At 37.1% G+C, this 16588-nt stretch overlaps 1 protein-coding gene across 3 annotated transcripts in view; it reads left to right on the forward strand.

Annotated features, from left to right (window-relative positions):
• Positions 1–16588, forward strand: part of spock3 (SPARC (osteonectin), cwcv and kazal like domains proteoglycan 3) — a gene marked incomplete at its 5' end in the record, with an annotated part of 33645 nt that overhangs the window by 1461 nt on the left and 15596 nt on the right. For 2 of the 3 annotated variants that reach the window (XM_082164684.1, XM_082164683.1), the window contains 3 exons: positions 10150–10189; positions 10298–10351; positions 15305–15413. In XM_082164684.1, the coding sequence (XP_082020810.1) occupies positions 10150–10189; positions 10298–10351; positions 15305–15413 (203 nt within the window). The remainder of the gene's footprint in view (positions 1–10149; positions 10190–10297; positions 10352–15304; positions 15414–16588) is intronic. The other variant, XM_082164685.1, reaches the window with a different exon arrangement.

A 16588-nucleotide genomic window follows, 5' to 3' on the forward strand; every position in this document is an offset into this window, starting at 1 on the left:
TAGCCTAGATGGAACTAATTTCTGGTTTAGTGTCGATTAAAACATAAGACAAAACAGACTGGGAAACATTGTGTTAGACCAAGAAAATCTCCTCTGACCTTAGGTAGCCATGGCTGTTGTAGACATTTTTTTCTCCCCGAAGAATCTTCACTAAATCACTGTGATATTGTTAGCACAAAGTCATTAAAACATGAAAAAAAAAACTCAAAAATAGAGACGCATAGAACAATAATTTTTTTTATATATATATTTTAAACCTGTATACAGTTACTGGCAAACCAAAAGTGACAGCTCTTGGAAGCCCTTGTAGCTTGCCTGAATTCACATCAACGTCAAAACAACAATCAAGATGTGTCGAGGTAAATAACAAGGTCCTTTATAAACAGGATGTTAATTGACAGTCTACACTCAGTGTAATGATATCATCTGGACCAGAGGACTTCCATTTCCTCCTGCATGTGTGTCTATTTGTGGTAATGATGTTTATGTAAGGGATGTAGTTAAGAAAGTCACATGGGTGGCATAGGTCTCCCACACAGGGCATGACAACTTAGAACTGTTTCTCTACCTGATAATGCAATCTCTCTCTCTTACACACACTCTCATTTCAGCCAAATATTTAGATGTAGCTACCTAATGGGAACACGAGTAAAACAAACACCTTTAAACTAGCGGAATCAATAACACCAATGAAATTAAGTGCGTGAGTATCTCAATATCAAGAACATCAAGGCCACACAGACACACTTTAACAAAACATCATTAAGAAAAGGAAAACAATGAAGGAAACATGATGCATTTTAATAACTGAGATTCCCATGATACTACTTTCTTTCAAACAATTAAAATCTTATTAACAACAGCATTAAGTCAAGAAACATTTAAAAAATAATCCTATAACAGAAACCATGTAACTAATTCATGCTGCAATGCATGCTGGGCGCTTGCAAACCCTTTACAAATCTGCAGTATTGCTCAATATTAAACTTTTTATTCATGTAACTCTTAAGACAAGTTTACGGGGATTTTTGTGTTATACTGACAAGTCAATTTAATTCACATTTCTTAATCTTCGACACAAAAAGTCACATATGCTGGATAAAACGTAATTCCCTTTTTTATTTTACAGTCCATGCACACTGGCACTCGGTACCCATACTGAAAACTCACTCTCAATCGCCCTCTCTTGCTTCTTTCTTTCCAGCTTCACATCAAAGATTACTTAGACTCTCCATGTGACACTTCAGGCCATCAGTAAAGAGAAAGTGATTTATGCAGATTAGTTGTTCAGCAAACACGGCTTCCACAAGATTTTTTTCCCATAATCAACTGACCCTTACAGCAAAGCAATTACTGAAAGACTCTGAGCCCTAAAATCACAGACCCCCAATCACATTTAAGCTTTGAGACACTGCACATGTACTGGAAGCACAGGCTGTCAAGCTTTTGTTTGGTGAAGTGTGTGTATGTGTGTGGCTTTGTGAGATTGACAGGCTGAAAATGGCCATCAGTGATCCCCCTGCAGTGTCAAACATCTTCTGTCTCTCCCGCGCGCATACACACACACACACTCACTCTTGACTTCACTGTCAGCTCTGCTTTAGTGACATTTTTAACGCTCTATCAACTTCAGGCTAATGCTGCCAGAGGAGGTAAGAAAAGAGTATGGAGAATTTTATGACTTTGTGAGAGGCTTGAATGAGAAACACAGACAATCTACAATTATGTGTTTGACTTCGGTATAAAGGACAGATCTGGGAACTACCATAGAGACAGGAAGGACTGGATCTCACAAAAAGGAAAAGCTGCAGTGTGTAACTGCAGTGTGATAGAAAAATGGCATGTTTCATATGTTTACATGCACTAATTTTCGTCAATCTGAACGTATCCAATCTGATTTCAGATTCTGAAAGTTCTGCTTATATTAACCCTAAATATTTAGCTTGACTTACGTCAGACTTCGTACTTCCACTCAATTTCAGTTCGCTTCTGTACTCAGTCTGAGATAGCGACCTATCTCCCAGTTTTCCTCCGGCCTCAAAACAGCCTGCCAATCAACGAACGGAGGGCGGGCTGAGAGCCGGGACGTAGACGCTGATTGTACCGTGGATGCGTAGATTTACTTCACATAATCTGCAAAAGTCGTTCACAGCCATGTTCACTCTGGTATTTCGCTCGATGGTTTTGTTTTCGCATCATACATGTGTTTACAGTGGACGTTTGATGCGGCTGAGCCAGCGCATAACACACGTCATAACCAAACGTTATGTGATTGGCTTACGGGTAAACAATGATTTTAAACTTCAGACAAGCGCCCCTTTACAACTCCCCCAGAGTTAAACAGTTGAGTCTTACCGTTTTCGAATCCATTCAGCCGAACTCCGGGTCTGGCGGTACCACTTTTAGCATAGCTTAGCATAGATCATTGAATCGGACAGGACCATTAGCATCTCTCTCAAAAAAATGACCAAAGAGTTTCGATATTTTTCCTATTTAAAACTTGACTCTTCTGTAGTTACATTGTGTACTAAGACCGACGGAAAATGAAAAGTTGCGATTTTCTAGGCTGATATGGCTAGGAACTATACTCTCATTCCTGCGTAATAATCAAGAAACTTTGCTGCCGTACCGTGGGTCCAGCAGGCGTAATGATATGACGCAGCGCCTGAAAATAGTCCCCAGCTCGGTACCTTCCAACGTGACCGGGACTAAGTTTGTCTAACCTATTAGACCTATTTTCAGGCGCTGTGTCATATCATTACGCCTGCTGGACCCACGGTACGGCAGCAAAGTTTCTTGATTATTACGCAGGAATGAAAGTATAGTTCCTAGCCATATCAGCCTAGAAAATCGCAACTTTACATTTTCCGTCGGTCTTAGTACACGATGTAACTACAGAAGAGTCAAGTTTTAAATAGGAAAAATATTGAAACTATTTGGTCATTTTTTTGAGAGAGATGCTAATGGTCCTATCCGATTCAATGATCTATTCTAAACTATGCTAAAAGTGGTACCGCCAGACCCGGAGATCGGTTGAATGGATTCGAAAATGGTAAAACTCAACTGTTTAACTCTGGGGGAGTTGTAAAATTAGCCTATATCCAAAAAAAGTGGAGTATCCCTTTAACCCTCAACTTTAAAGTCTGATTGACATATTCATTTACATGTGCATATTGCATAACATGTATTCCGCGTTCAGAAGCGGATAAATCCACCACGATAATGTCAGCAGAGCTACCGTGAGTATAATTGTAATTTTTGATATATATAAAAAGAAAGCTGATACTGTACTTTATGTCAGAAGATACTTTTTTTTTAAAGCAATATTTAGTATATATTCCGTTTTCAACCAGTGGCCTAGCCTGGGTTTCCCCATGCTGCCTTGAGCGCAGCGCGATTTTTTTCATGCTGCTAGGCAGCCTGGATACCATGGACTAGATTTTCCCCTCAAAAAGGGAACCAATCACAGAACGGGGAGGGAGCAGCAAGATGATGACGACGTCTATGCGACACACCGAAGCAGTTTGTTTATATCTATGGATCTAACATGGCATCAAACGCGAAGTTACCTTTCGATGCAGCCTTAGATAGTGTTCTAAGTAGTTTAGAACGCAAGTTTATTTCGTCTTCTTCCTCGTCGAATTTCTGTCACTCTACATACGTCATCTGGTATAATAGAAACGATTGTCTATGAGCTACGTACAGGCGCATTTGATAGACATTTGTAGCGTCCAATAAACGGCTCTGGGCATTCGTAAACCACGCCTCAAATACGAGAAAATGAACATGTGGTTCCCAGACCACGTCTCAATGAGAAAGAGGTCTGATGTTAGCCAGGCTACCACTGGCCAGTTTGTAAGTTGTAAAAAAACAAAACATATGCCCATTTGTAAGACGTAAAACATACACATACGACTCTGCACATGCAAGGTATTTATTCCTAATGATCAGATTATTTCAGGTCTACACCACCCCATCCAATCTGATTGAAATTTCATTCTGATCGAGCTCAGTCAGACCGATTGAGGCGAGCACTAATGGATTTGGTTGCATGTTAACTTAGTTAGAAATACCAAAATAAAAGCCACAGTTACTGATATACCTATACCGACAACGTTTATCAATAACATTTCCAGTAAACCAAGATTTGAACTTGTGACCTCAAACACAGAAAGGAATAATTTACTAAAAAACGATATTTTTATATGTGGAACATAAAATCTTCGAAGAATCTTTACACATTTCCGTACAACACTCATAGTGACCGCATCTGTCAAGCACTACAATTTACCAAAAACATTTTATGTACCATTGGAAAAATATCTTCAAACAAGTTTGAAACAACATAATGGTGAGATGTTATATTTACTAATATATTACAATAATTTAGTAATAATCTCAAACTATTGTTCTTATTGATGAACATACAATTTCTGAAATGTCTCAAATCACAAAAAATGAATCCTGGTTAATGGGTGGGAGTGCTTTGAGTATTGTAGTCAAAAAGGCTGAGAACCACTGCTTTAAAGTAAGAAATACTCCTATTTATTCATTTGCAGGACTGTTGATCAATTTTGAATGGTGCAATAAAAACGTCCCCCTGGGAAATCACTATTAGATCTTCCCCACAAAGACATTACCAATATTATTGCGAAATGACAATACAATATCACAGAGAATGAAAATGTAATTTACAGATATTACAAGGTCAAATGACCGTGTTTGGTTTTTGGACATTTGTTTTTTGTGCATTGTTCATCCATTCGGTGGTGTTCCTAACTCTGAATTCCACTATGGTTTCATAAACTCCTGTACTAACATATGGAGAGATCGTGTCAAAAAATATAGATTAATTGAAGATAACTAATACATGTACTCTGAACTGTATCTCTTTATTTCTCCCTTTCATCCTTGCAGCGTTTTCTGTGCATATCGCTCTGTTCTCTCATTCACCCTCTTTTCTTTGTCCTCTTAATGGAATGGAGGTTGGCACTCTGCTCCAGGCCTTGAGCTAATGGAGAAAGAGAGAGAGGAGGAATTATGCCATGTTTATGAAAATAGCCCTTAGGACAATCAATGTGGACACACAAACACAGGCAAACTTGTGTCTGAGTGATGTTAATACTGTACATTCATTCTCCCTCAACAAAATCTAACACAGCTGATACTAATCATGAAGCTAACTGAACTTAACTTGCTTTGCAAGCTAAAGCTGCTGTGTGGCATGACACAATTACAGCCAGTCAGAAGATATTTGATGTTTAATATAAAGTTATGTGGAGTAATTTTGCACCAATGAGATGTTATGGTGGGCGGGGTTATGCAGCCCAACAAAGCAGGACAAAATTATCAGATTTAAAATGTAATGCTGTTCACACTGATTCAATCTATGACATTGATTGCAGGTATAATAATATATTAGCTAAATTTTTTGTGGCATTAGAGTCATTTTTAAAATAGTAGCTTTGCAGTGACTAACTATAACAAAAGATGCTAGATACATGTTGATAGATAGAGACCTGTAGATAGATAGAAATCATAAAAACATGAATACATGACATTTTTATAGTAATTTTCTATTATTTCTACACAATCAAATATTTTAGTGCTTGAAATAACTAGGAAAAAAAACGTATACTCATTATAGAGTTTTCACACTTTAAAAATGTTAGCATATTTACAGGTTTTTCAAGACCGCGTTAACCTTCATTCTTAAATGAAAAAGGCAGTTTTTGAGGCAACAAATTAAAATAAGAAATATTACATAATTTACATCTTGTTTTTTAGCTGTTTTAGTGTATTTTATATATTTATTAATACATTTAAACCAACTTGCGGCCTCCTTGGAAGTGTGCTAAGACCCCCAGTGGGTCCCGAGTCCCGACCCACTGGTTGAAAACCACAGTAGCTTGTGGTTATACAACTTTTTCAAATGAGGAGCTTAACTATAGTCTAAAATATTACACTAATTAATAGCTGACTAAACATAAAGCTACAATTTCAAATTAGCTTCAACTAAGCAGTGATCACAGTCTGCAGCCCCAATGGGAGTCGCTCAAATCGTTTCTCATTTGCATAAAGCATTGGCAACAGTCGCTGTCACTCATCTTGCCGGAAATCGTCGACTCTCTTTAAACATTAATGACTTCAGGCCGCTTTGTCACTGTAAATTGCTGTCAGCTTGAAAGCCCCTGAAGAGTTTGCTTTTATCGCTCACATCACGCATAGCATCTGGTGTTAGAGTGGCATGGACTGATTCTGTTCTGATTGTATGTAGCTTCTGCTGCCTCTGTATGGTTGCATGTGCCTGTTTGTGGTTCCCTTGTGAATGCGTATGTGGTTAAAGACTGGACAGAGAGCGGGGGGCGGGGGGCCGAGAGTCATAAAGAATGAATGATGTCAGAAGGGTGAGACGCTTCCGGCACTTTCTGCATGAGAGAACAGCCGCCTTGATGTCATGCTGGCCGCCCTCACACACACACACACACACAGCCCTGCTCCTCAATATGCTAAATATTGAAATATGCTCAATATGCGTTGTACGTCTCTTAGTATTAACAGATTAATGTTGTTGTGCTGTTTCTTTATTAGTTATTCATTTAACATATGCTTGAAAGCCTTCTGATAATACCCAAGGAAATCCCTCTGTATGCGGAGAAAGGCCCTTACAGTGATAGTGGAACTAAACATGATTTATTGTGCTCAGACTATGGTGATCTGTTTGTGTATGTGTGTTTGAAGCATTGGAACTGTGTTGGCAGCGAGTATATTTAAATGAACCCAATGATCAGTATTGCACACTATAATTATTCACTATAGATTTAGATGCACTTACAATAAAATATAACGTGACTTTATAAATCCCCGAAAAGCAATTTAGTTTTGGCACAGGGAAGATCCGGCAAACAGACTCTGGGTTACAGGTAAATACAGAAGATTGAATGGGAATTCAATAAGCTGAGATGGGAGTGTTACTTTAAAATCTTCCAGTACCAACTGCTAATTGTTATTTAAAATGTGCTGCTTATATATTTCAGTCATGATAGTATTAGCTTACATTTCTTTCCTTGTGAGAAGAACTACACTTTAGCATACTTTTAAAAAGAGTATTTATTTCGGAAATAATGTACTTAAAAAAAAAAAGTAAATAAAAGAACTGAATGTAATGTTTTCAGACACTTAATTGCATGAAAATGTATTGTTTTAAATTTATATTAAATTAAATTAGCTGAACTTTAGAATGCTTTTTATGCTCTTAACTAGGATTTAAGCACATCTTTATATTTAATTTCATATTTCTTTGAAATATGGTTAATGTGTACTGCTGAATATACTAACAAGCATTTATATGGTAAACTCAGTTATCTTTAACGTCATTTCTATTGACTTGTGTGTCATGCAGTTAAATATATGTGTAATTACACATTTGTAATTATGATGAAGTTGCAGTTTAGGACATTTAAAATATATTAACTTGCAACTGTAATATTGAATAACACACAGTTAAACTGATAATAAAGTACAAGTACATATGTAATATGTCAACACATCAAAATAAGTATTGTACTTTAAAGCACTACAAAAAATTATTAAAACAATGATACAAGTGTTGTACAAAGTGAATGTACAAAATTGTACATTCAGTACAATTAAGGTTATCATTTTTCATAAAGTTATTATTTTAAAATCAGATAATCAGTAAATAATGCCCACTTAAAAAAAAAAACTGTAATGGAATGCAGTTAACATGGTTGTATTGGGATTAAATAACATCCTCAGTCTTCTGAGACTAAATTATAGAAATAAAATATCTTACAAAATATACTGTGTTGTAATGCACAATGAAATGTGATATGGGAAGTATACAATAATGTAAGTGGAATAACAACATATAAATATTCAACAAAATATATTATATGTACAATACAACATAGTATACATAATCTGAATAAAATTTATAAATTGTTATAACTATCACGCTATAAACAGCAGACAGTAATAATATTTGCAGTCTGAATCTTGCCTAAATAGTTAAATTGTTAGCAGCTAAGTAGTAGTCTGGTGGTGTTATAAGGGCATCTATAGTAACCGCTCAAAGCTATCATCTTTAATGGGCCTCTTCTCCTGGTCTGCTCTTCATAGCGTCTAGACTTCGTAAACCCACTCCAGTGATTTCAGAGCAGATGTTTAGTATGGTTTGGAGGCTGTTCCTGCTCTTGATCGTGAGAGATGTGAAGCAGCAGACAATGGAGGAGCACAGATTACTCTCAATATCAGAGCTGTAGAAAGGCTCGATGGCTTAATGGAGCATGCATCGCGCACACACACAAACACACACACACACACACACACAATTCACATACATTCACCAGAAGGGAATGAAACACTTACCCAGGCCAGGAAAAATGTAAACATTAACATGTAAACAGTTGAAATGCTGTTCAATTCAGGATTATATCCGATAAATATTTACTTGGAAGTCAGTATACGGTTTCCTACGGAGCGTTAAGTATACCTTTAAATAAATATATAAAATTTAAATTGTTTGCACTTAAATTCTTGGTGAGTTGAATTCATGTAATTGCCTCATTTAATTGAATTTATTTCATAAAGGCGAGGATTAATTAGAACTGAGCAGGAATCAAACTCTACTTCAACACAGTATCAGAAATATGACCTAATATTTTAGTAATATATTACTTTATTAAAATTACTATATTACTACATATATTTTTGGGGCTTTTTTTTGTGCTTTTTTTTGCTGCCATACAAAATGAAATAATACTTTTTATTTAGTACTGAATTATATAAACAACATGGACAGATGCCATTATTTATTTAAAATACATTTTGAATAATTTCCAATGTCTACATTGAACAAGCAAAAAAAAAAAAAATCTTAGATTGCGTTCTTAAATTTGTACATTTTGCGTCACTTTCCTTTCTGGTGAAAGTATGTGAATGTTCGTGTTTAAAGCATCAGCAGTACAAGCAAGAAAAGAGAGGACTGCAGCTGACCCATTCTTTCACACAGTCATGCTATCACATGACTTTCATATAAAGGATGCTTGCAGCATAATGGAGGCTATTCTATTTCTATCCTGTTCTCCCTCACATTCTCTATGTAGGTCTTAGAAGAATATAATATCTGTATAAAATGAAAGACAGACAGAAAAACAACTGCACAAAATCAAGAGAGATCTAGGTGTAGATTGGGTGACAACTGTATTTAGCTTCTGAAATAGAAGCACAAACAAGAGGAAATAGAAGCACAAACAAGAGGAAAAAGAACAAAAAAGTGTTTACACACAGTGAGGCTGAGATATATAAAGTTCTTTGTGAGCGGGAAAGAAGGGAAAAGATATTATGAATGACCAACGGAGACGCCGTAATGGATTTCATGTGGTGTTGTTTATCCCAAGATGCATTTGCATGCCACACACGCAAACACACACTTAGAGGAAGGAGAGAGATATGGCAGTCATCAAAAATGTTTGATTGCAAAAGGACCAGACAGTTGCCATGTCATATCCATTTCTTTGTGTGTGTGTGTGTAACCATTTGGTGCTATCAGTCTTCAGTGTACCTATGGTGGAAAGTGACATATTAACTTAATTAAGCATGAATACAAGTGCAGACCAATTACTGAATGTGACAGGCAACAAACAGTACAGTATAAACAGGCACAATGCCAAGTCATACATATGCATTTCATTATTATTTCTGTGTTTATGGCATATTCTGTTGTTTATGGCATCCATTTTGTGTTGTTTTGTTGAAGTGATCTGTGTTTAATGTTCTGTCTAATGTTTATTTGTTTTCTCCACAATGCTTCCTCTACAATCAGGAGGTGGAGGTTTGTATGATTGTGCCTTTGTTTTTCCATTGAAACAGAGTCTTGCTAATCTGCCTGTTTGTCTGCAAGGAAATCCTTCCAAGTTTATGTTGTAGTTGCATGATAATATGCAATGTAACTGCTTGTAAGTACATGTTAAGCTGAATGTGTAACTACAAGCAAGGCAATATAAAAATATGTACTTGCATAGTTCAGAGAGAAAAGATTACTTTATGTACAATAACATATAGAATTTCAGAAAAGAAAACAAATGCAGACTGTTCATTAATTCTGTTGATCAACTTCTGTTTTAGGAACCAGGAACATGGAGCCCAGGAAAACCATTCGATCAAGGTAGGACTGTCAACCAAAAATAGCAACATCATTGTGTTTTTCATGTGTTCAGAGTTTAAAATCAAAGAAAACTCTAAAGCTAAAGTGTGTCATTTTTAATTTTTTTAGTAAAATTCTTTCTCCTGACCAGCCAGACTCAGCAACAACTGCTTAACCAATGGCGTGAGTTTAAAGCGTGACTATCTGTTTAAACAGTGAAGGATTAGGGAGTGTTCATTATTAATACATTTTCAAAAATGCAAAAGTCCAAAGTCAGTTATTGCACTTTGTTTATCTCAAGATAAGTTTTTGGTCTTAAAAACGCTTGTGTGCACAACTTCTTTCTAACATCACTGATTAAGCAGCCTAAAATGCAATTACTAATTTGAAAGCATCACCAAAACCCGCGCTATTTCTAAGCAGTTATTGGAGTAACAAGGTTATTTTATTTGTGTGTATGTGTGGTCCAGGTATTCCCTTCGATAGTAAAACCTAAAAAAAAAAAAGTACATTGTGGGGACAAAATTTCGGTCCTCACGTGAGGAAACCAGTTCATAACTATATGTGTACCAAATGTTTTTTTGAAAATGTAAAAAACGCTAAATGCTTTCTGTAAGGGTTAGTTTTAGGGTTAGGAGATAGAATGAAAAGATTGCACAGTATTAAAATCTTAATGGCTGCTGAAAGTTCGGCTTTTCCATTACTGGAATATATGACAACATTGTACATATTAAAATATATTAGAATAGTAAAATTATTTAAAATTGTAATATTAATTCAAAATACAATTTTTTTTATCAAATACACGCGCATAGCCCTGCCCTTGTAAGCATGATAGACTTCTTTCAAAAATATATTTTTTAAATCTTACAGACCCAGAATGGGCATATGTGACTTCTGAAATGAATATGCTTTCCATATATTATTTTCCACAAAAAAAAAAAAGCTAAGGTAGCTTCTTTTTTTTTTGTGCTAAGGTAGACGGCTCTTTAATTAAATATTTTTAAACTTTCATTTCAGAAATAACATAAACGTCTGTCAAATAATCTGTATAAAAGATTCAACTGTCCAGTGGGATAGGGATACTTTATGTATGAGATTTGTGCTTATAGGCAGTAAGAACATAATAAGCCATGAAATCTCAACATCACAACTTTTTCTTTTTTCTTTTTTACAGTTTTTTTATTAGTAGAAATGGCAGAAGAATTGCCTTAATGATGAACATTTTTTATGTTATAAGCTACTCATTTTATTGAGGTCATTGGAAATGGGAAGATCTGTATCTCTTCTCCTTTGAGCCATATGTTGAGTGGATGTTAATCAGGCATATATGTTGTGTGAATTCACAGTCACATGCTGTGGCCTAATACCCATATCATCACGCTACATCCGTCTGAGAAAATGAGAAAACTGCTTTTTAAGACTCTCTATCACATAAAGCTCTCAGTGTGCAGTAAATCTTACGAGATTATGCATATTCGAAAGTCATTAGAAGCCCCTTGAATATTCATCACGAGTTTGATATTTATGCAAATGACTATTGATAGAGCATTGAGCAAAAAGAGCAAGTAGAGCAATTTAAAACTGATTCTGATCATACTCAGACATGATGATGCACAAATCAATCACACATTTTGTCACACACACACACACACACACACACACACACACACACACACAAACTCACACACCCACCCACGGACAATGGACTCAGAGTGTGCTGAGGAGATTGGGATTGGATAAGCCCTAAAGCCTGTGCAGGATTTGACTAAGGCTCTTACCATGTGAGGTCAGAGAGCGTTCGAAGTGTGGTTGTGTGTGTGTGTGTGTGTGTGTTTGTGCTTTGACAAGGGGCAGGTGAAGGATGAGAATGTTTGTGAGATATTGTCTTTCTTCCTCTGTGCATGTGCGCATGCCTCTAAGGACTATAAAGGCACTTAATGGCATTAGTAGTCTTTTTTTCTTTCTCTCTCTCCTTTTCTACTCTTCCTTCTCTCTCTCTCTCTCTCTCTCTTTCTTTCTTTTCATCTCAGGGCATTAGCTTCAGCCCCATTTTAAGGCTATAATAGAAATAGAATCCTTATTTACACACACAGTGAAATCAGACAGATCATACTTAGCCTATATATATATCTGCAACTGTGTGTTTCTTTCATGTATTTTTGTTTTAATGCTGCACCTGAGATACATTTTTGTTAAGAACAACTGATTCTACTGATTTTTGGAGTTAAGTGGTTTTAGTTAAGAAGTTAAGGGCATCTGCTGTTCAGTGGGCAAATCCACTAAAGAGTTACGCCACTTTTGCATGCTGTAATTCAATGCAAAAACCTGCTCATTGTTTACTAACCACCACCAATCCAGCTTAACCAGGTGCTAAATGTGCTAATGTAGCGCTTAAAGTCTAGTTCACCCTTAAAGTCTAGCTGACTCAAAAAAGATAATTGCTCATCCTCGTGTCATTCCGAACCCATAAGTTAATCTTCGAAAAACAAATTAAGACATTTTTAATTAAACCAGAGAGATTTCGGTCCATCTGTTGAAAAATGTTCAAGTGTCAAAAAGACATTGTAAAGGCATTGACATACTGTAGAGTTGAGAATTGACCCCTACTGTTGAGGGTTTTCAAACTGGGGGTCGCAGAGTGGGAAAAGGTGGGTCACGCAAAGTCACTTGGCTGCAGCTAAATTTGCGTTTCAGTGAATGACACACACAAAAACAGTTAGTCTAGGGCTGCACGATATACCAACATCAAATAGAAATCGCAATTTCCTAATGTTTTATAGAATGAGCGACTAGTAAAAACAAAGTTTTCTGCGTCTCAGAGCGGCTCGTATCTTTATTAAGCAGCGTGGTGTGCATTATTAACAAGAAGAAACTTGTTAGAATTCAAATGACACAAAAGGCTGTTTCAGGTTTGTTCATTAATCTCTGTCGTCTGTTCAACTCAGCGCTGTTGTCTTTCAGAGACATGGTCTTAAGAGTTCGTTCTTTGCATTCCCTCATGAGCATTTGGCTACCTACCAACACATAATGAAAATATGTCTGTAAAAAGCATTTTAGATGAACACAGAGAACGAGTATGAGCGCGTGTTCTGCGCTGAACTCTGCGATGAATTAACACGCGAGTACAAACCTCATTGATTCTTGTACCTCAAGCAAGCATGTTTGAGCTTTCATTTACCATATTTGATGTGCTCTATGTATATCAGTGTTTCATTTGTGAATATAAATGAAATCTGCTTTATCAAAAGCGATCATTCATTTTCAGAAGACTTGGATTAAACCGTGATTCATATGGATTACTTTTACAATGTATTTATGAACATTTTGAAGCGTCAAAGTTTAGATGCAAAGGACTCTTAATGAAGGGACAGAAATCTCAGATTTCATTAAAAATATCTTCCGTTGTAGCCTAGAAATCTAGACGCACCCTAGCGGCAGTAAAATTTATTTTGCAGCCAGTGTGGTCTAGCAACTCTCCGTTGACTTTCGAGCTGGAAAAAGCTAACTCAGGTCAGGCCAATCACATCGTGTATAGAGTAGGCGGGGCGGGCTTAAAGCTGCCGTCGGCAACATTTTTTTGATCATATTCAGTGTAATCGACACTATAATCCGACAGAACAACATAAATAAGGTGGTTTTAGAAAAAAACCCGAGCTTCTAACTCCACCTGGAGCGTGTTATTTGTTTTGCAAAAATCCAGCGCTCCCGCTTCATCAGGTCCAATCAGCGCAGGGCTGTGTGAGATCTGACTGTCAATCACAGGTCGTGCACACGCCACAGATCCCCCTCACTCGCGCACGTTAATATCACATGCACACGCCACGCCTGAAGTTCGCCTGGAGATTGCATGAAGCGTGATGGCGGAGAGAAAATCTACTAACAAGCTTCCAATTCCTCGGTTATTGCTATCTATGGATAGATTAGCCAGGGCAGCCTACCTCCGAGTCCATGGTGTTGATAGATGCTGAAGAGACGGACGCGTTCACAGAAAATCAGGTACACACGCACAGTGACGCACTGACGAGCACGACCTCGATGGGAGGGTGCTCGCTGGTAGTGGGGAGGGGCATGAGAGTTGTAAACATTCAAAATTTTGGCTAATCGACCCAATCTGCCAGACTTGCCGACGGCAGCTTTAACATAATGACGACAGAGTTGCGACGGTTCCCTGCTACTTGAAAACAAAGAATGGCTGCTGCTGCTGGCGAACAGCGGTCTTTCGAATCGGCTTTGACCGCGACTCTGGAGGACTTGGATTTAAGCTTTTCTTTGAGAAAAGAGCAAAGAATGGCACTTAAGTAATTTTTTAAAAATGAAGATGTGTTCAGAGTTTTGCCGACTGGATACTGCAAAAGTTTAATATACCAACTAGCCTTCTTCGTTGCTCTGATTGGTTGTAGCGCTATCCTATTGCGTGCAGAGGGATTTTGAGAGACAACCGTTTATCCCGCCCCTCGGATTGAGCCGTGCCAATGGAGTTGCCAGACCTAACATCTTGATGTAGGTCTGGCTTGCCAGGCTACTTCCGTTGTGTTTCAAAGATGAACATGAAGTTTTATAGGTTTGGATTGGAACACCATGAGGGTAAATAAATGATGACAGACTTTTCAATTTCTTTATTCTGCTGAACACAAAAGACGACATTTTGAAGAATGTCAGTAACCAAACAGTTGATGGACCCCATTCACTTCCATAGTATTTCTTTCATACTATTGAAGTCAATTGGGTCTATCAACTGTTTGGTTACCGAAATTCTTCAAAATATCTTATTTTATGTTCAGCAGAAATAAATTAATTCATACTGGTTTAGAACAACTTGAGGGTGAGTAAATGATGACAGAATTTTAATTTTTGGGTGAACTATCTCTTTAAGTCATGTAATTGTTTTTAGTAAAAACACACCTCCTTTATATGTAGATTAGGTTTATTATAGATTTTGCCATGTTCACAAAACACAATTAATTTCTAGTATCTCAGGTACTGAAATAATGCAAATAGCATGTGCATCAATGTGCACAATTTATTCTTAGTTAATTAATTCTTAGCGAAGCATATAGCTAAATATGACAAATATGTTTATCTGTTTGTATACCTATCCATGTATATATATGTTTATTTTTGCATGTGTTTCAGCTCTGGACCCTGCCAAAGATCCGTGCCTCAAGATAAAATGTGGCCGCCATAAAGTGTGTGTGGCAGAAGATTACCAAACACCCACCTGTGTTAGTCAACGCAGGATGAGGTAAACATCTGACAGCAACTGACAGCTCATTACCGAAACAGTAGTAAAAACAGTGTACAGGCGTGGACAAATAGACTGGCACACTTGCTGCCATGCTTGGATCTGTGTATGACATCTTGAATTTTTGGAGCATTTGAAAGCTGCGTCTCGGTTGAAGATCAGCAGTTCACCAAACACCCAGGAAGGCTTGAAAACAAAACACTGAGGGCCCTATCTTACACCTGGCGCAATGCAGTGCAAGTTTTTTTTGCTAGTTTCAGTCCGACACAGTTATCATTTTCACGTCCTGCGCCACGTTGTTTAAATAGCAAATGCATTTGCACCCATTTGTGCGGCCATGGGCTGCTGGTCTGAAAACGAGGTGTGTTCAGGCGCACTGTTGACGCTTTGCTATTTTGAGGCAATTGAAAGAGACTTTTTTTTTTTTATATATATATATAAAAGAGCACGTTAGTAATAATATAATAATATGTGCTAATATTTTAGGTCACAACTGCGATTGATTTTGTTATGACAGTAAGTTAACATTGCGGTAACATTTTGGAATATATACTGTATATATATATTTTATATTGATTTTACATGGTACATTTTCCTGCACGTTTGATGTTAAGTATGTCAAAAAAGCTTTTGAGAGGAAACAAGAGTTGTGCTATGTTCTTACCCAGTCAACCTATCCTGGAACTAACTGGGCAAACTTGCCTGCCAAAGTCTGGGAATTACTTGTGTGTGTGTGTGTGTGTGTGTGTGTGTGTGTGTGTGTGTGTGTGTGTGTGTGTGTGTGTGTGTGTGTGTGTGTGTGTGTGTGTGTGTGTGTGTGTGTGTGTGTGTGTGTGTGTGTGTGTGTGTGTGTGTGTGTGTGTGTGTGTGTGTGTGTCTGTGTGTGTCTGTGTGTGTGTGTGTGTGTGTGTGTGTGTGTCCAATGTGAAAATATGGCACAGACTGACCTGGATTTTTGCAAACAGTGATTGTTGTTATGAAACTAATCATTTAGTGAATTGGGCGTGATAGCATAAAACAAATGTTTTTTTTTTTTTTAAATGGCCCAATGAAACATAGACAAAGAGGGATATTGAAAAGAAGTATCACAGAAATCAACAGAAAGAGAGAAAAATACATAACAGAAGTATGGGAAAAATCAACATTGGATTCTCAACTGGTGGGTAGCAACCCAA

This window comes from Leuciscus leuciscus (genome assembly GCF_965113295.1).
Source record: "Leuciscus leuciscus genome assembly, chromosome: 3".
NCBI lineage: Eukaryota > Metazoa > Chordata > Actinopteri > Cypriniformes > Leuciscidae > Leuciscus > Leuciscus leuciscus.